General features: G+C 56.2%; 1 protein-coding gene across 2 annotated transcripts in view; it reads left to right on the top strand.

Annotated features, from left to right (window-relative positions):
* The window catches only part of LOC132207488 (myoD family inhibitor domain-containing protein-like), an 81,089-nt gene that overhangs the window by 21,249 nt on the left and 35,297 nt on the right, over nucleotides 1–24,543 (top strand). The window contains exon 5 of one of the 2 annotated variants that reach the window (XM_059643174.1): nucleotides 3,457–3,701. The exons of the other annotated variant lie outside the window; for it this stretch is intronic. Within the exon in view, the coding sequence (XP_059499157.1) occupies nucleotides 3,457–3,701 (245 nt within the window). Of the gene's footprint in view, nucleotides 1–3,456; nucleotides 3,702–24,543 lie in introns of those variants that run through there. 2 annotated transcript variants of the gene reach the window in all.

Here is a 24,543-nt window from a genome sequence, read left to right as displayed (position 1 = left end):
TGTCTCTCAGTCCCCCTCTCCTTCTCAGGGAGATATCTGTACACTGACTGGTGTCTCTCAGTTCCCCCCTCTCTCTCTCTCAGGGAGATATCTGTACACTGACTTGTGTCTCTCAGTCCTCTCTCTCCCTCTCTCTCTCTCTCTATCAGGGAGATATCTGTACACTGACTGGTGTCTCTCAGTCCCCCCTCTCTCTCTCTCAGGGAGATATCTGTACACTGACTGGTGTCTCTCAGTCCCCCCCCCTCTCTCTCTCTCAGGGAGATATCTATACACTGACTGGTGTCTCTCAGTCCCCACCCCTCTCTCTCTCTGGGAGATATCTGTACACTGACTGGTGTCTCTCAGTCCCCCCCCCCCCCCTCTCTCTCTCAGGGAGATATCTGTACACTGACTGGTGTCTCTCAGTCCCCCCCCCCCCTCTCTCTCTCTCTCAGGGAGATATCTATACACTGACTGATGTCTCTCAGTCCCCACCCCTCTCTCTCTCTGGGAGATATCTGTACACTGACTGGTGTCTCACAGTCCCCTCTCTCTCTTTCAGGGAGATATCTGTACACTGACTGGTGTCCTCTCATTCCCCCCTCTCTCTCTTAGAGAGATATCTGTACACTGACTGGTGTCTCTCATTCCCCCCTCTCTCTCTCTCTCTCAGGGAGATATCTGTACACTGACTGGTGTCTCTCAGTCCTCTCTCTCTCTCTCTCTCTCTCTCTCTCTCAGGGAGATATCTGTACACTGACTGGTGTCTCTCTGTCCCCCTCCCTCTCTCTCTCTCAGGGAGCTATCTGTACACTGACTGGTGTCTTTCAGTTTCCCCCCTCTCTCACTCTGTCAGGGAGATATCTGTACACTGACTGGTGTCACTCAGTGCCCTGTCTCTGGGAGACATCAGCCTAGTGACCAAATTCCCTCCGTCCTCTCTCTCTCTCTCCGTCTAGGAATAGGACGGATTATATTTGCGGAAAGTGTGCAGTGTCGGGTGAGAGAGCGGGATGAAGTTCGAAAGTCGGGCATTGCCCATTGGTTTTGAGGTTTGGAGGGGACAGTTGCGAGGGGCCGAAACTCCTCAGTCCTGCTGTTAATCCCAATGCCCCGCACGATCTCTGCAGTCGACCTGGAGGGGCCAACGTTCCCTCACAGAGGACAAGGCGAGAGCGGGACTATTGATTCTCCCTGGAATTTAGGCTGATGCTTCGACTTACCTCTGCCGGGGCAATGGAAACTATGATTTGTTTTTGTGGGATTTGACATTTGAGCGCGGGCCTATCTGTGCGTCATTTAACGCTGGGATCAGCACTTTGCTTTTGTTTTTCTGGGCTGCATCTGCCCGGGGCAGGAAACAGGCCACTCTCTCCCTGGCAGTTTCCAGGAAGTCAGGGTTCGCCTGGGGGCCCCTGACATCTGCCAGCCCTGTCTGCCTGCCCTGGACCACATCCCAGCAACAGAAACGTCGGATTGGAGAGAGGTGGGGGGGCGGGTGAAAGGGGCGGTTTCAACTCACTCAGAGTCCCAGCCACAGATCTGCAATGGCTCCTACTCTGCATGCAACCTCCCCCCATCATACATCCCTCTCCCCCTCCTCCAGCCCCCTACACCCCCTCCCTGTCTCTGTCACCTACTCCAGCTCCCCTACACCCCCTCCCTATCTCTGTCACCCCCCTCTAGCCCCTTACACCCCCTCCCTGTCTCTGTCACCCCCTCCAGCCCCCTACAACCGCTCCCTATCTCTGTCACCCCCTCCACTCCCTCCCCATCTGTCACCCCCTCCAGCCCCCTACACCCCCTCCCCATCTCTGTCACACCCTCCAGCACCCTACACCCCCTCCCTATTTCCTTCACCCCCACCCCTGTACCCCCCATATTAAGATGCGCTGTAATAACTTGTGGGATGGGTCTATGCTTTTACTTGGAATCTTCTTTCTGTCGATTCTGCCTCTGGATGTGCGTGTGAGCCCCTCGGCATGTTTTGGAATGAAATTTGTTGCTCACTTCTGTACTTTCCATCGAATGATCCTGCCTTGTTCCTGTTGGATTTGTTGAGAGCTCAGGGATTAGGGATAATGAAGCCTGGCAAGATAGACGGGGATGTCTTCCCGAAAGATAGTGTCGAATCGTGGGTGTGGGCAGGAAGTTACTGCAGTGTTCAGTGGGTAGGAGATTGAGGGACACCTGGGTGGGGTTGGGTGGGGTGGGGTGGGGGGGGTGCGGTTTCTGCATGGCACGGGATGGGAGGATGCGTTGGGGATTGTGGGGCACGGGGGCGAGAAGGTGGGGATTGAGGGGCATGGGGGGGGAGAGAGTGGGTGGGGAGAGAGTGGGTGGGGATTGAGGGTCCCGGGGAGAGAGAGAAAGACATGGGGATTGAGGGACATGGGGGAGAGAGGGTGGGGATTGAGGGACATGGGGGAGAGAGGGTGGGGATTGAGGGACACGAGGAGAGAGGGTGGGGATTGAGGTACACAGAGGGAGAGAGAGACGGTGGGAAGAGAGAGAGGGTGGGGATTGAGGGTCCCAGGCAGAGAGAGAGGGTGGGGATTGAGGGTCCCGGGCAGAGAGAGAGGGTGGGGATTGTGGGACACAGGGGAAGATCGAGAGGGTGGGGATTGAGGGACACAGGGGGAGAGAGAGAGGGTGGGGATTGAGGGTCCCGGGCAGAGAGGGTGGGGATTGAGGGTCCCGGGCAGAGAGGGAGGGTGGGGAGTGAGGGACACGAGGAGAGAGACAGAGGGTGGGGGGAGAGAGAGAGAGAGAGAGTGGGGATTGATGGTCCTGGGGAGAGAGAGAGGGTGGGGATTGAGGGACATGAGGAGAGAGGGTGGGGATTGAGGGACTCGAGGAGAGAGGGTGGGGATTGAGGTACACGTGGAGAGAGACAGAGGGTGGGGACTGAGGGACACAGGAAGAGCGAGAGAGAGGGTGGGGATTGAGGGGCACGGGGGCGAGAGGGTGGGGATTGAGGGGCACGGGGGCGAGAGGGTGGGGATTGAGGGGCACGGGGGGCGAGAGGGTGGGGATTGAGGGGCACGGGGGGCGAGAGGGTGGGGATTGAGGGGCACGGGGGCGAGAGGGTGGGGATTGAGGGGCACGGGGGGAGACGGTGGGGATTGAGGGACACAGGGAGAGATGGTGGGGATTGACAGACATGGGGGAGAGAGGGTGGGGACTGAGGAACATGGGGAGAGAGAGAGGGTGGGGACTGAGGAACACGGGGAGAGAGAGAGGATGAGGACTGAGAGAGAGACAGGAGAGAGTGGGAAGGTATAGAGGGAGATGAGGAGCGGGGACAGGGTTTGAGGGATCTACAAAGTGATGAGGTGTGGTCCTGTTCATTAACATCCCTTTCTCTGTCTGTCTCTCTCTCTCTCTCTCTCTCTCTCTCTCCCCCGCTTTCACCCTCTGTCTCTCCTGTTCTCTCCTGTCCCCTCCTCTTACCCCATTGCATTCCCCCGTCAGATGTCTGTGCCAGCATGCTCCTCAGCTGTCTGTTCTGTCAGTTCACCGACTGTTTCCAGTGGGTGCCCTGGCTGTGCTCGGACGACCTGGGGGGCTTCGGGTGTCCCCTGTGCCAGGGTGCGGTGGAGAGGGAGCAGATCTGTCACTGCTGCTGTGGGTCTGAGACGTGCATCTTCGAAGCTTGTCAGCAAACCAACGAGTGCTTGGAGCTGGCCCTAGAGATCTCCGAGCTGTGCTACCACTGACCCACCCCCACCTCTCCACATGCGGTGGGGGCGGTGGGGGGGGGGGGAGGTGAAAGGTGCAGAGCAGGAGTCCGGGCACCCCCAGGTCAGTGACAGCCGCAGGCCCTTCGCCCCGTCCTGACTGTGCTAGCACGCTCTGGTCACACCCGTTGCGAGCCGGGCACCTACCGCGCAACCAGGCCCCGACTCCCACGCACGGGACTGCAGTCATTTCCCCCGCCACTGACATACCCCCCCCACTGACACTGATATACCCCCCCGACACTGATATAGCCCCCGACACTGATATACCCCCCCGACTGATATACCCCCCACTGATATACCCCCCCGACACTGATATACCCCCCCCACTGATATACCCCCCGACTGATATACCCCCCCGACACTGATATACCCCCCCCACTGATATACCCCCCCCACTGAAATACCCCCCGACTGATATACCCCCCCGACACTGATATACCCCCCCGACACTGATATACCCCCTGACACTGATATACTCCCCCGACACTGATATACCCCCTGACACTGATATACCCCCCGACTGATATACCCCCCCGACACTGATATAACCCCCCCACTGATATACCCCCCCCACTGATATACCCCCCGACTGATATACCCCCCCGACACTGATATACCCCCCCGACACTGATATACCCTCTGACACTGATATACCCCCCCGACACTGATATACCCCCCCACTGATATACCCCCTGACACTGATATACCCCCCCGACTGATATACCCCCCGACTGATATACCCCCCCACTGATATACCCCCTGACACTGATATACCCCCCCACTGATATACCCCCCCGACTGATATACCCCCCCACTGATATACCCCCCCACTGATATACCCCCCGACACTGATATACCCCCTGACACTGATATACCCCCCGACACTGATATACCGCCCCCACTGATATACCCCCCCGACTGATATACCCCCCCCACTGATATACCCCCTGACACTGATATACCCCCCCGACTGATATACCCCCCCGACTGATATACCCCCCCGACACTGATATACCCCCCCGACACTGATATAGCCCCCGACACTGATATACCCCCCCGACTGATATACCCCCCACTGATATACCCCCCCGACACTGATATACCCCCCCCACTGATATACCCCCCGACTGATATACCCCCCCGACACTGATATACCCCCCCCACTGATATACCCCCCCCACTGAAATACCCCCCGACTGATATACCCCCCCGACACTGATATACCCCCCGACACTGATATACCCCCTGACACTGATATACCCCCCCCACTGATATACCCCCCGACTGATATACCCCCCCGACACTGATATACCCCCCCCGACACTGATATACCCTCTGACACTGATATACCCCCCCGACACTGATATACCCCCCCACTGATATACCCCCTGACACTGATATACCCCCCCGACTGATATACCCCCCGACTGATATACCCCCCCACTGATATACCCCCTGACACTGATATACCCCCCCCACTGATATACCCCCCCGACTGATATACCCCCCCACTGATATACCCCCCCACTGATATACCCCCCGACACTGATATACCCCCTGACACTGATATACCCCCCGACACTGATATACCGCCCCCACTGATATACCCCCCCGACTGATATACCCCCCCCACTGATATACCCCCTGACACTGATATACCCCCCCGACTGATATACCCCCCCGACTGATATACCCCCCCGACACTGATATACCCCATCACTGATATACCCCCCGACACTGATATACCCCCCGACACTGATATACCCCCTGACACTGATATACCCCCCCGACTGATATACCCCCCGACACTGATATACCCCCCCACTGATATACCCCCCACTCATATACCCCCCGACACTGATATACCCCCCCACTGATATACCCCCTGACACTGATATACCCCCCCGACTGATATACCCCCCCGACTGATATACCCCCCGACACTGATATACCCCATCACTGATATACCCCCCGACACTGATATACCCCCCGACACTGATATACCCCCTGACACTGATATACCCCCCACTGATATACCCCCCGACACTGATATACCCCCCCACTGATATACCCCCCGACACTGATATACCCCCCCACTGATATACCCCCCACTGATATACCCCCCGACACTTGAATACCCCCCCACTGATATACCCCCCACTGATATACCCCCTGACACTGATATACCCCCCACTGATATACCCCCCCACTGATATACCCCCCGACACTGATATACCCCCCCGACTGATATACCCCCCGACACTGATATACCCCCCCACTGATATACCCCATCACTGATATACCCCCCGACACTGATATACCTCCCCGACTGATATACCCCCCCACTGATATACCCCCCCACTGATATACCCCCCGACACTGATATACCTCCCCCACTGATATACCCCCCGACACTGATATACCTCCCCCACTGATATACCCCCCGACACTGATATACCCCCCCACTGATATACCCCCCCGACACTGATATACCCCCCGACACTGATATACCCCCCCGACTGATATACCCCCCGACACTGATATACCCTCCCACTGATATACCCCCCCGACTGATATACCCCCCCACTGATATACCTCCCCCACTGAGATACCCCCCGACACTGATATACCCCCCCACTGATATACCCCCCCACTGATATACCCCCCCGACACTGATATACCCCCCCACTGATATACCACCCCGACACTGATATACCCCCCGACACTGATATACCCCCCCACTGATATACCCCCCGACACTGATATAACGCCCCCACTGATATACCCCCGCAATTCATATACTCCCCTCCCTCTCACTGATATACCCCACACCCCTCACTGTAACACACCGATACACCCCGCACCCCTCACTGTAACACACCGATACACCCCGCACCCCTCACTGTAACACACCGATATACCCCGCACCCCTCACTGTAACACACCGATACACCCCGCACCCCTCACTGTAACACACCGATACACCTCACACCGCTCACTGCAACACACCGATATACCCCGCACCCCTCACTGGAACACACCGATACACCCCGCACCCCTCACTGTAACACACCGATACACCCCTCGCTGTAACACACCGATATACCCCACACCCCTCACTGTAACACACCGATACACCCCGCACCCCTCACTGTAACACACCGATACACCTCACACCGCTCACTGCAACACACCGATATACCCCGCACCCCTCACTGGAACACACCGATACACCCCGCACCCCTCACTGTAACACACCGATACACCCCTCGCTGTAACACAGCGATATACACCACACCCCTCACTGTAACACACCGATACACCCCGCACCCCTCACTGTAACACACCGATACACCCAGCACCCCACACTGTAACACACCGATACGCCCGCACCCCTCACTGTAACACGCCGATACACCCCGCACCCCTCACTGTAACACGCCGATATACCCCGCACCCCTCACTGTAACACGCCGATACACCCCGCACCCCTCACTGTAACACAGCGATACACCCCGCACCCCTCACTGTAACACACCGATATACCGCGCACCCCTCACAGTAACACACCGATAAACCCCACACCCCTCACTGAAACACACCAATACACCCCGCACCCCTCACTGTAACAGACCGATACATCCCACAACCCTCACTGTAACACACCGATACACCTTTCACTGTAACACACCGATACACCCCACAACCCTCACTGTAACACACTGACACACCCCGCACCCCTAACTGTAACACACCGATACACCCCACACTGTAACACACCGATACACCCCACGCCCCTCACTGAAACACACCGATATACCCCACACCCCTCACTGTTACACACCGATATACCCCACACCCCTCACTGAAACACACCGATATACCCCACACCCCTCACTGTAACACACCGATACACCCCGCACCCCTCACTGTAACACACCGATACACCCCGCACCCGTCACTGTAACACACCGATATACCCCGCACGCCTCACGGTTACACACCGATACCCCCTGCACCCCTCACTGAAACACACCGATACACCTCCCAACCCTAACTGTTACACACCGATACACCCCACACCCCTCACTGAAACATACCGATACAACCAACACCCCTCACTGTAACATACCGATATACCCAACACCCCTCACTGAAACACACCGATATACCCCGCACCCCTCACTGGAACACACCGATACACCCGACACCCCTCACTGTAACACACCGATAGATCCCACACCCCTCACTGTAACACACCGATACACCCCGCACCCCTCACTGTAACACACTGACACACCCCGCACCCCTAACTGTAACACACCGATACACCCCACACTGTAACACACCGATACACCCCACACCCCTCACTGTAACACACCGATACACCCCACACTGTAACACACCGATACACCCCACACCCCTCACTGTAACACACCAATATACCCCACACTGTAACACACCGATACACACCACACCCCTCACTGTAACACACCGATACACCCCGTAACCCTCATTGAAACACACCGATACACCCCACACCCCTCACTGCAACACACCGATACACCCCGCACCCCTCACCGTAACACACCGAAATACCCCACACCCCTCACTGCAACACACCGATACACGCCACACCCTTCACTGTAACACACTGATAAAACCCTCAACCCTCACTGAAACACACTGAAATACCCCGCACCCGTCACTGTAACACACCGACACACCCCACACCCCTCACTGTAACACACCGATACACCCCGCACCCTTCACTGTTACACACCGATACACCCCGCACCCGTCACTGTAACACGCAGATACACCCCGCACCCCTCACTGAAACACACCGCTACACCCCGCACCCCTCACTGTAACACATTGATACACCCCGCACCCCTCACTGTAACACACTGATACACCCCGCACACCTCACTGTAACACACCGATACACATCGCACCCCTCACTGTAACACACCGATATACCCCCCACCCCTCACGGTAACACACCGATATACCCCACACCCCTCACAGTAACACACCGATACACCCCACACCCCTCACTGTAACACACCGATACACCCCGCACACCTCACTGTAACACACCGATACACGCGGCACACCTCACTGTAACACACCGATACACCCCGCACCCCTCACTGTAACACACCGATAAACCCCCCACCCCTCACAGTAACACACCGATATACCCCGCACCCCTCACAGTAACACACCATAAACCCCGCACCCCTCACTGAAACACACCGATACACCCCGCACCCCTCACTGAAACAGACCGATACATCCCACAACCCTCACTGTAACACACCGATACACCTTTCACTGTAACACACCGATACACCCCACAACCCTCACTGTAACACACTGACACACCCCGCACCCCTAACTGTAACACACCGATACACCCCACACTGGAACACACCGATACACCCCACGCCCCTCACTGTAGCACACCGATATACCCCACACCCCTCACTGTTACACACCGATATACCCCACACCCCTCACTGAAACACACCGATATACCCCACACCCCTCACTGTAACACACCGATACACCCCGCACCCCTCACTGTAACACACCGATACACCCCGCACCCGTCACTGTAACACACCGATATACCCCACACCCCTCACGGTTACACACCGATACACCCCACACCCCTCACTGAAACATACCAATACAACCAACACCCCTCAGTGTAACATACCGATATACCCAACACCCCTCACTGAAACACACCGATATACCCCGCACCCCTCACTGGAACACACCGATACACCCGACACCCCTCACTGTAACACACCGATAGATCCCACACCCCTCACTGTAACACACCGATACACCCCGCACCCCTCACTGTAACACACTGACACACCCCGCACCCCTAACTGTAACACACCGATACACCCCACACTGTAACACACCGATACACCCCACACTGTAACACACCGATACACCCCACACCCCTCACTGTAACACACCGATACACCCCGCAACCCTCAGTGAAACACACCGATACACCCGACACCCCTCACTGCAACACACCGATAGACCCCGCACCCCTCACCGTAACACACCGAAATACCCCACACCCCTCACTGCAACACACCGATACACGCCACACCCTTCACTGTAACACACTGATAAAACCCTCAACCCTCACTGTAACACACCGATACACCCCGCACCCTTCACTGTTACACACCGATACACCCCGCACCCGTCACTGTAACACGCAGATACACCCCGCACCCCTCACTGAAACACACCGCTACACCCCGCACCCCTCACTGTAACACATTGATACACCCCGCACCCCTCACTGTAACACACTGATACACTCCGCACACCTCACTGTAACACACCGATACACCTCGCACCCCTCACTGTAACACACCGATATACCCCCCACCCCTCACAGAAACACACCGATATACCCCACACCCCTCACTGTAACACACCGATACACCCCACACCCCTCACTGTAACACACCGATACACCCAGCACCCCTCACTGTAACACACCGATACACCCCGCTCCCCTCACTGTAACACGCCGATACACCCCGCACCCTTCACTGTAACACGCCGATATACCCCGCACCCCTCACTGTAACACGCCGATACACCCCGCACCCCTCACTGTAACACAGCGATACACCCCGCACCCCTCACTGCAACACACCGATATACCGCGCACCCCTCACAGTAACACACCATAAACCCCGCACCCCTCACTGAAACACACCGATACACCCCGCACCCCTCACTGAAACAGACCGATACATCCCACAACCCTCACTGTAACACACCGATACACCCCACAACCCTCACTGTAACACACTGACAAACCCCGCACCCCTAACTGTAACACACCGATACACCCCACACTGGAACACACCGATACACCCCACGCCCCTCACTGTAACACACCGATATACCCCACACCCCTCACTGAAACACACCGATATACCCCACACCCCTCACTGTAACACACCGATACACCCCGCACCCCTCACTGTAACACACCGATACACCCCGCACCCGTCACTGTAACACACCGATATACCCCACACCCCTCACGGTTACACACCGATACACCCCACACCCCTCACTGAAACATACCGATACAACCAACACCCCTCACTGTAACATACCGATATACCCAACACCCCTCACTGAAACACACCGATATACCCCGCACCCCTCACTGGAACACACCGATACACCCGACGCCCCTCACTGTAACACACCGATAGATCCCACACCCCTCATTGTAACACACCGATACACCCCGCACCCCTCACTGTAACACACTGACACACCCCGCACCCCTAACTGTAACACACCGATACACCCCACACTGTAACACACCGATACACCCCACACCCCTCACTGTAACACACCGATACACCCCACACTGTAACACACCGATACACCCCACACCCCTCAGTGAAACACACCGATACACCCCACACCCCTCACTGCAACACACCGATACACCCCGCACCCCTCACCGTAACACACCGAAATACCCCACACCCCTCACTGCAACACACCGATACACGCCACACCCTTCACTGTAACACACTGATAAAACCCTCAACCCTCACTGAAACACACTGAAATACCCCGCACCCGTCACTGTAACACACCGACACACCCCACACCCCTCACTGTAACACACCGATACACCCCGCACCCTTCACTGTTACACACCGATACACCCCGCACCCGTCACTGCAACACGCAGATACACCCCGCACCCCTCACTGAAACACACCGCTACACCCCGCACCCCTCACTGTAACACATTGATACACCCCGCACCCCTCACTGTAACACACTGATACACTCCGCACACCTCACTGTAACACACCGATACACCTCGCACCCCTCACTGTAACACACCGATATACCCCCCACCCCTCACAGAAACACACCGATATACCCCACACCCCTCACAGTAACACACCGATATACCCCGCACCCCTCACTGTAACACACCGATACACCCCACGCCCCTCACTGTAACACACCGATACACCCCGCACACCTCACTGTAACACACCGATACACCCGGCACACCTCACTGTAACACACCGATATACCCCCCACCCCTCACAGTAACACACCGATATACCCCGCACCCCTCACTGTAACACACCGATACACCTCCCACCCCTCACTGTTACACACCGATACACCCCACACCCCTCACTGAAACACACCGATATACCCCACACCCCTCACTGTTACACACCGATACACCCAACACCCCTCACTGGAACACACCGATACACCCCGCACCCCTAACTGTAACGCACTGATATACCCCACACCCCTCACTGTAATACACCGATGCACCCCACACCCCTCACTGTAACACACTGATACACCCCGCACCCCTCACTGTAACACACCGATATACCCCGCACCCCTCACTGTAACACACCGATACACCTCACACCGCTCACTGCAACACACCGATACACCCCGCACCCCTCACTGGAACACACCGATACACCCCGCACCCCTCACTGTAACACACCGATACACCCCTCACTGTAACACACCGATATACCCCACACCCCTCACTGTAACACACCGATACACCCCGCACCCCTCACTGTAACACACCGATACACCCAGCACCCCTCACTGTAACACACCGATACACCCCGCACCCCTCACTGTAACACGCCGATACACCCCGCACCCCTCACTGTAACACGCCGATATACCGCGCACCCCTCACTGTAACATGCCGATACACCCCGCACCCCTCACTGCAACACAGCGATACACCCCGCACCCCTCACTGTAACTCACCGATATACCGCGCACCCCTCACAGTAACACACCATAAACCCCGCACCCCTCACTGAAACACACCGATACACCCCGCACCCCTCACTGAAACAGACCGATACATCCCACAACCCTCACTGTAACACACCGATACACCTTTCACTGTAACACACCGATACACCCCACAAACCTCACTGTAACACACTGACACACCCCGCACCCCTAACTGTAACACACCGATACACCCCACACTGGAACACACCGATACACCCCACGCCCCTCACTGTAACACACCGATACACCCCACAACCCTCACTGTTACACACCGATACACCCGACACCCCTCACTGAAACACACCGATATACCCGACACCCCTCACTGTAACACACCGATACACCCCGCACCCCTCACTGTAACACACCGATACACCCCGCACCCGTCACTGTAACACACCGATATACCCCACACCCCTCACGGTTACACACCGATACACCCCACACCCCTCACTGAAACATACCGATACAACCAACACCCCTCACTGTAACATACCGAGATACCCAACACCCCTCACTGAAACACACCGATATACCCCGCACCCCTCACTGGAACACACCGATACACCCGACACCCCTCACTGTAACACACCGATAGATCCCACACCCCTCACTGTAACACACCGATACACCCCGCACCCCTCACTGTAACACACTGACACACCCCGCACCCCTCACTGTAACACACCGATACACCCCACACCCCTCACTGTAACACACCGATACACCCCACACTGTAACACACCGATACACCCCACACCCCTCACTGTAACACACCAATATACCCCACACTGTAACACACCGATACACACCACACCCCTCACTGTAACACACCGATACACCCCGCAACCCTCAGTGAAACACACCGATACACCCCACACCCCTCACTGCAACACACCGATACACCCCGCACCCCACACCGTAACACACCGAAATACCCCACACCCCTCACTGCAACACACTGATACACGCCACACCCTTCACTGTAACACACCGATACACCCCACACCCCTCACTGTAACACACCGATACACCCCACACCCCTCACTGTAACACACCGATACACCCCACACCCCTCACTGTAACACACCGATACACCCCACACCCCTCACTGTAACACACCGATACACCCCAGACCCCTCACTGTAACACACCGATACACCCCACACCCCTCACTGTAACACACCGATATACCCCACACCCCTCACTGTAACACACCGATACACCTCTCACCCCTCACTGTAACACACCGATATACTCCGCACCCCTCACTGTAACACACCGATACACCCCGCAGCCCTCACCGCAACACACCGATACACCCCACACCCCTCACCGTAACACACCGATATACCCCGCACCCCTCACTGTGACACACCGATATAGCACACACCCCTCACCGTAACACACAGAAATACCCCACACCCCTCACTGTAACACGCCGATACACTCCACACCCCTCACTGTAACACACCGATACACCCCGCACCCTTCACTGTTACACACCGATACACCCCGCACCCGTCACTGTAACACGCAGATACACCCCGCACCCCTCACTGAAACACACCGCTACACCCCGCACCCCTCACTGTAACACATTGATACACCCCGCACCCGTCACTGTAACACACTGATACACCCCGCACACCTCACTGTAACACACCGATACACCTCGCACCCCTCACTGTAACACACCGATATACCCCCCACCCCTCACAGTAACACACCGATATACCCCACACCCCTCACAGTAACACACCGATATACCCCGCACCCCTCACTGTAACACACCGATACACCCCACACCCCTCACTGTAACACACCGATACACCCCGCACACCTCACTGTAACACATCGATACACCCGGCACACCTCACTGTAACACACCGATACACCCCGCACCCCTCACTGTAACACACCGATATACCCCGCACCCCTCACTGTAACACACCGATACACCTCCCACCCCTCACTGTTACACACCGATACACCCCGCACCCCTCACTGGAACACACCGATACACCCGACACCCCTCACTGTAACACACCGATAGATCCCACACCCCTCACTGTAACACACCGATACACCCCGCACCCCTCACTGTAACACACCGATACACCCGACACCCCTCACTGTAACACACCGATAGATCCCACACCCCTCACTGTAACACACCGATACACCCCGCACCCCTCACTGTAACAGACCGATGTACCCCGCACCCCTCACTGTAACACGCCGATACACCCCGCACCCCTCACTGTAACACACCAATATACCCCACACTGTAATACACCGATACACACCACACCCCTCACTGTAACACACCGATACACCCCACACCCCTCACTGTAACACACCAATATACCCCACACTGTAATACACCGATACACACCACACCCCTCACTGTAACACACCGATACACCCCGCAACCCTCAGTGAAACACACCGAGACACCCCACACCCCTCACTGCAACACACCGATACACCCCGCACCCCTCACCAGAACACACCGATACACGCCACACCCTTCACTGTAACACACCGATACACCCTGCACCCCTCACTGTAACACACCGATACACCCCAGACGCCTCACTGTACCACACCGATACACCCCACACCCCTCACTGTAACACACCGATATACCCCACACCCCTCACTGTAACACACCGATACACCCCTCACCCCTCACTGTAACACACCGATATACTCCGCACCCCTCACTGTAACACACCGATACACCCCGCAGCCCTCACCGTCACACACCGATATACCCCACACCCCTCACCGTAACACACCGATATACCCCGCACCCCTCACTGCCACACACCGATATAGCACACACCCCTCACCGTAACACACCGAAATACCCCACACCCCTCACTGTAACACACCGATATAACCCGCACCCCTCACTGTAACACGCCGATACACCCCACACCCCTCACTGTAACACGCCGATATTCCCCGCACCCCTCACTGCAACACGCCGATACACCACGCACCCCTCACTGTAACACACCGATACACCCCGCACCCCTCACTGTAACACACCGATATACCGCGCACCCCTCACAGTAACACACCAATAAACCCCGCACACCTCACTGAAACACATCGATACACCCCGCACCCCTCACTGCAACACACCGATACACCCCACAACCCTCACTGCAACACACTGATACACCCCGCACCCCTCACTGTAACAGACCGATGTACCCCGCACCCCTCACTGTAACACGCCGATACACCCCGCACCCCTCACTGTAACACGCCGATACACCCCGCACCCCTCACTGTAACACGCCGATACACCCCGCACCCCTCACTGTAACACAGCGATACACCCCGCACCCCTCACTGTAACTTACCGATACATCCCACAACCCTCACTGTAACACACCGATACACCTTTCACTGTAACACACCGATACACCCCACAACCCTCACTGTAACACACTGACACACCCCGCACCCCGAACTGCAACACACCGATACACCCCACACTGTAACACACCGATACACCCCACGCCCCTCACTGTAACACACCGATATACCCCACACCCCTCACTGTTACACACCGATATACCCCACACCCCTCACTGAAACACACCGATATACCCCACACCCCTCACTGTAACACACCGATACACCCCGCACCCCTCACTGTAACACACCGATTCACCCCGCACCCGTCACTGTAACACACCGATATACCCCACACCCCTCACGGTTACACACCGATACACGCCACACCCCTCACTGAAACATACCGATACAGCCAACACCCCTCACTGTAACATACCGATATACCCAACACCCCTCACTGAAACACACCGATACACCCGACACCCCTCACTGTAACGCACCGATAGATCCCACACCCCTCACTGTAACACACCGATACACCCCGCACCCCTCACTGTAACACACTGACACACCCCGCACCCCTAACTGTAACACACCGATACACCCCACACTGTAACACACCGATACACCCCACACCCCTCACTGTAACACACCGATACACCCCACACTGTAACACACCGATACACCCCACACCCCTCACTGTAACACACCAATATACCCCACACTGTAACACACCGATACACACCACACCCCTCACTGTAACACACCGATACACCCCGCAACCCTCAGTGAAACACAGCGATACACCCCACACCCCTCACTGCAACACACCGATACACCCCGCACCCCTCACCGTAACACACCGAAATACCCCACACCCCTCACTGCAACACACCAATACACGCCACACCCTTCACTGTAACACACCGATACACCCTGCACCCCTCACTGTAACACACCGATACACCCCAGACCCCTCACTGTAACACACCGATACACCCCACACCCCTCACTGTAACACACCGATACACCCCACACCCCTCACTGTAACACACCGATACACCCCACACCCCTCACTGTAACACACCGATACACCCCACACCCCTCACTGTAACACACCGATACACCCCGCACCCCTCACTGTAACACACCGATATACCCCGCACCCCTCACTGTAACACACCGATACACCCCACACCCCTCACTGTAACACACCGATACACCCCGCAGCCCTCACCGTAACACACCGATATACCCCACACCCCTCACTGTAACACACCGATACACTCCGCACCCCTCACTGTAACACACCGATACACCCCGCAGCCCTCACCGTAACACACCGATATACCCCACACCCCTCACTGTAACACACCAATATACCCCACACTGTAACACACCGATACACACCACACCCCTCACTGTAACACACCGATACACCCCGCAACCCTCAGTGAAACACAGCGATACACCCCACACCCCTCACTGCAACACACCGATACACCCCGCACCCCTCACCGTAACACACCGAAATACCCCACACCCCTCACTGCAACACACCAATACACGCCACACCCTTCACTGTAACACACCGATACACCCTGCACCCCTCACTGTAACACACCGATACACCCCAGACCCCTCACTGTAACACACCGATACACCCCACACCCCTCACTGTAACAGACCGATATACCCCACACCCCTCACTGTAACACACCGATACACCCCACACCCCTCACTGTAACACACCGATACACCCCACACCCCTCACTGTAACACACCGATACACCCCGCAGCCCTCACCGTAACACACCGATATACCCCACACCCCTCACTGTAACACACCGATACACTCCGCACCCCTCACTGTAACACACCGATACACCCCGCAGCCCTCACCGTAACACACCGATATACCCCACACCCCTCACCGTAACACACCGATATACCCCGCACCCCTCACTGTAACACACCGATATAGCCCACACCCCTCACCGTAACACACCGAAATACCCCACACCCCTCACTGTAACACACCGATATACCCCGCACCCCTCACTGTAACATGCCGATACACCCCGCACCCCTCACTGTAACACGCCGATATTCCCCGCACCCCTCACTGCAACACACCGATACACCCCGCACCCCTCACTGTAACACACCGATACACCCCGCACCCCTCACTGTAACACACCGATATACCGCGCACCCCTCACAGTAACACACCAATATACCCCGCACACCTCACTGAAACACACCGATACACCCCGCACCCCTCACTGCAACACACCGATACACCCCACAACCCTCACTGCAACTCACTGTTACACCCCGCACCCCTCACTGTAACAGACCGATGTACCCCGCACCCCTCACTGTAACACACCGATACAGCCCACAACCCTCTCTGCAACACACTGATACACCCCACACCCCTCACTGTAACAGACCGATATACCCCGCACCCCTCACTGGAACACACCGATACACCTCGCACCGCTCACTGCAACACACCGATACACCCCGCACCCCTCACTGGAACACACCGATACACCCCGCACCCCTAACTGTAACGCACTGATATACCCCACACCCCTCACTGTAACACACCGATACACCCCTCACTGTAACACACCGATATACCTCGCACCCCTCACTGTAACACACCGATACACCCCACACCCCTCACTGTAACACACCGATATACCCCACACCCCTAACTGTAACACACCGAAAAACCCCACACCCATCACTGTAACACACTGATATACCCCACACCCCTCACCGTAACACACCGACACACCCCACACCCCTCACTGTAACACACTGATACAACCCGCACCCCTCACTGTAACACACCGATATACCCCGCACCCCTCACTGTAACACACCGATATACCCCGCACCCCTCACTGTAACACACGGATACACCCCACACCCCTCACTGTAACACGCCGATACACCCCGCACCCCTCACTGTAACACGCCGATATACCCCGCACCCCTCACTGTAACACGCCGATACACCCCGCACCCCTCACTGTAACACACCGATATACCCCGCACCCCTCACTGTAACACGCCGATACACCCCGCACCCCTCACTGTAACACAGCGATACACCCCGTACCCCTCACTGTAACGCACCGATAAACCGCACACCCCTCACAGTAACACACCGATAAACCCCGCACCCCTCACTGTAACACACCGAGACACCCCGCACCCCTCACTGTAACAGACCGATATACCCCGCACCCCTCACTCTCACACACCGATACACCCCACACCCCTCACTGTAACACAGCGATACACCCCACACCCCTCACTGGAAGACACCGATACACCCCACACCCCTCACTGGAAGACACCGATACACCCTTCACTGTAACACACCGATATACCCTACACCCCTCACTGGAACACACCGATACACCCCGCACCCCTCACTGTAACACACCGATACACCCCGCACCCCTCACTGTATCACACCGATACACCCTTCACTGTAACACACCGATACACCCCACAACCCTCACTGTAACACACTGACACACCCCGCACCCCTAACTGTAACACACCGATACACCCCACACTGTAACACACCGATACACCCCACGCCCCTCACTGTAACACACCGATACACCCCACACTGTAACACACCGATACACCCCACACTGTAACACACCGATACACACCACACCCCTCACTGTAACACACCGATACACCCCACAACCCTCAGTGAAACACACCAATACACCCCACACCCCTCACTGCAACACACCGATACACCCCGCACCCCTCACCGTAACACACCGATATACCCCACACCCCTCACTGTAACACACCGATACACCCCACACCCCTCACTGTAACACACCGATACACCCCACACCCCTCACTGTAACACACCGATACACCCCACACCCCTCACTGCAACACACCGATATACCCCACACCCCTCACTGTAACACACCGATACACCCCACACCCCTCACTGAAACACACCGATATACCCCACACCCCTCACTGAAACACACCGATACACCCTGCACCCCTCACTGTAACACACCGATAGCCCCAACACCCCGCATTGTAACACACCGATACACCCCGCAACCCTCAATGTAACACACCGATATACCCCACACCCTTCACTGTAACACACCGACATACCCCCCACCCCTCACTGTAACACACCGATACACACCGCACCCCTCACTGTAACACACTGATACATCCCACACCCCTCACTGTAACACACCGATACACCCCACACCCCTCACTGTAGCACAACGATACACCCCACACCGCTCACTGTAACACACCGATATACCCCACACCCTTCACTGTAACACACCGACATACCCCCCACCCCTCACTGTAACACACCGATACACCCCGCACCCCTCACTGTAACACACCGATACACCCCGCACCCATCACTGTAACACACCGATATACCCCGCACCCCTCACTGTAACACACAGTTACACCCCACACCCCTCACTGTAACACACCGATACACCCCACACCCCTCACTGTAACACACCGATACACCCCACAACCCTCACTGCAACACACTGATACACCCCGCACCCCTCACTGCAACAGACAGATATACCCCGCACCCCTCACTGTAACACACCGATACACCTCACACCGCTCACTGAAACACACCGATATACCCCGCACCCCTCACTGGAACACACCGATACACCCCGCACCCCTCAATGTAACACACCGATACACCCCTCACTGTAACACACCGATATACCTCGCACCCCTCACTGTAACACACCGATACACCCCACACCCCTCACTGTAACACACCGATATACCCCACACCCCTCACTGTAACACACCAATACACCCCGCACCCCTAACTGTAACACACCGAAAAACCCCACACCCATCACTGTAACACACTGATATACCCCACACCCCTCTCTGTAACACACCGATACACCCCACACCCCTCACTGTAACACACCGATATACCCCACACCCCTCACTGAAACACACCGATATACCCCACACCCCTCACTGTAACACACCGATATAGCACACACCCCTCACCGTAACACACCGAAATACCCCACACCCCTCACTGTAACACACCGATATACCCCACACCCCTCACTGTAACACACCGATACACCCTACACCCCTCACTGAAACACACCGATATACCCCACACCCCTCACTGAAACACACCGATATACCCCACACCCCTCACTGTAACACACAGATACATCCCGCACCCCTCACTGTAACACACCGATACACCCCGCACCCGTCACTGTAACACACCGATATACCCCACACCCCTCACTGTTACACACCGATACACCCCACACCCCTCACTGAAACACACTGATATACCCCACACCCCTCACTGTTACACACCGATACACCCAACACCCCTCACTGTAACATACCGATACACCCAACACGCCTCACTGTAACATACCGATATACCCAACACCCCTCACTGAAACACATCGATATACCCCGCACCCGTCACTGGAACACACCGATACACCCCACACCCCTCACTGTAACACACCGATAGATCCCACACCCCTCACTGTAACACACCGATATACCCCACACCCCTCAATGTAACACACCGTTACACCCCACACCCCTCACTGAAACACACTGATATACCCCACACCCCTCACTGTTACACACCGATACACCCAACACCCCTCACTGTAACATACCGATACACCCCGCACCCGTCACTGGAACACACCGATACACCCCACACCCCTCACTGTAACACACCGATAGATCCCACACCCCTCACTGTAACACACCAATACACCCCGCACCCCTCACTGTAACACACCGATACACCCCACACTGTAACACACCGATACACCCCACACCCCTCACTGTAACAGACCAATATACCCCACACTATAACACACCGATACACACCACACCACTCACTGTAACACACCGATACACCCCGCAACCCTCATTGAAACACACCGATACACCCCGCACCCCTCAGCGTAACACACCGAAATACCCCACACCCCTCACTGTAACACACCGATACACGCCACACCCTTCACTGTAACACACCGATACACCCTGCACCCCTCACTGTAACACACCGATACACCCCAGACCCCTCACTGTAACACACCAATACACCCCACACCCCTCACTGTCACACACCGATATACCCCACACCCCTCACTGTAACACACCGATACACTCCACACCCCTCACTGTAACACACCGATATACTCCGCACCCCTCACTGTAACACACCGATACACCCCGCAGCCCTCACCGTAACACACCGATATACCCCACACCCCTCACTGTAACACACCGATATACCATACACCCCTCACCGTAACACACCGAAATACCCCACACCCCTCACTGTAACACACCGATATAGCCCGCACCCCTCACTGTAACACACCGATACACCCCGCACCCCTCACTCGAACACACCGATACACCCCGCACCCCTCACTGTAACACACCGATATACCCAGCACCCCTCAATGTAACACACCGATACTCCCCAGACCCCTCACAGTAACACACCGATCCATCCCCACACCCCTCACTGTAACACACCGATACACCCCTCTCTGTAACACACCGATACCCCCCACACCCCTCACTGTAACACACCGTTATACCCCACACCCCTCACTGAAACACACCGATATACCCCACACCCGTCACTGTAACAGACCGATACACCCCAAACCCCTCACTGTAACAAACCGATACGCCCCGCACCCCTCACTGTAACACGCCGATATACCCCGCACCCCTCACTGTCACACACCGGTACACCACACACCCCTCAGTGTAACACTCCGATACACTCCGCACCCCTAACTGTAACACACCGATACACCCTGCACCCCTCACTGTAACACACCAATACACCCCACACCCCTCACTGAAACACACCGATACACCCCACACCCCTCACTGTAACACACCGATATACCCCGCACCCCTCACTGTAACACAACGATCTGCCCCGCACCCCTCACTGTAACACGCCGATACACCCCGCACCCCTCACTGTAACACACCGATACACCCCAACCCCCTCACTGTAACACACCGATACTCCCCACACCCCTCACTGTAACACACCGATACACCCCGCACCCCTCAGTGTAACACACCGATACACCCCAACCCCCTCACTGTAACACACCGATACACCCTGCACCACTCACTGTAACACACCGATACACCCCGCACCCCTCAGTGTAACACACCGATACACCCCACACCCCTCACTGTAACACACCGATACACCCCGCACCCCTCAGTGTAACACACCGATACACCCCTCACTGTAACACACCGATATACCCCGCACCCCTCACTGTAACACACCGATATACCCCGCACCCCTCACTGTAACACACCGATATACCCCACACCCCTCACTGTATCACACCGATACACCCCGCACCCCTCAGTGTAACACACCGATACACCCCTCACTGTAACACACCGATATACCCCGCACCCCTCACTGTAACACACCGATATACCCCGCACCCCTCACTGTAACACATCGATATACCCCGCACCCCTCACTGTATCACACCGATACACCCCGCGCCCCTCACTGTAACACACCGATATACCCCGCACCCCTCAATGTAACACACCGATACACCCCGCACACCTCACTGTAACACACCGATACACCCTGCACTCCACACTGTAACACACTGATACACCCCGCTCCCCTAACTGTAACACACCGATACACCCCACACTGTAACACACCGATACACCCCACACCCCTCACTGTAACACACCGATACACCCCGCACCACTCACTGTAACACACCGATACACCCCGCACCACTCACTGTAACACACCGATACACCCCGCAGCCCTCACCGTAAAACAACGATACACCTCACCCCTCACCGTAACACACCGATACACCCCACACCCCTCACTGTAACACACTGATACACCCCGCTCCCCTAACTGTAACACACCGATACACCCCACACTGTAACACACCGATACACCCCGCACCCCTCACTGTAACACACCGATACGCCCCGCACCCCTCACTGTCACACACCGATACACCCCGCACCCCTCACTGTAACACACCGATACACCCCGCTCCCCTCACTGTAACACACCGATACACCCCACACCCCTCACTGTAACACACCGATATACCCCACACCCATCAGTGTAACACACCGATACACCCCGCACCCCTCACTGTAACACACCGATATAGCCCGCACCCCTCACTGTAACACACCGATACACCCCGCACCCCTCACTGTAACACACCGATATACCCCACACCCATCAGTGTAACACACCGATATACCCCGCACCCCTCACTGTAACACACCGATACACCCCGCACCCCTCAGTGTAACACACCGATACACCCCTCACTGTTACACACCGATATACCCCGCACCGCTCACTGTAACACACCGATATACCCCACACCCCTCACTGTAACACACCGATATACCCCACACCCCTCACTGTAAC

Source organism: Stegostoma tigrinum, chromosome 49 (assembly GCF_030684315.1).
Source record: "Stegostoma tigrinum isolate sSteTig4 chromosome 49, sSteTig4.hap1, whole genome shotgun sequence".
Taxonomy (NCBI): domain Eukaryota; kingdom Metazoa; phylum Chordata; class Chondrichthyes; order Orectolobiformes; family Stegostomatidae; genus Stegostoma; species Stegostoma tigrinum.
This window is presented reverse-complemented; position numbering and strand designations above follow the sequence as displayed.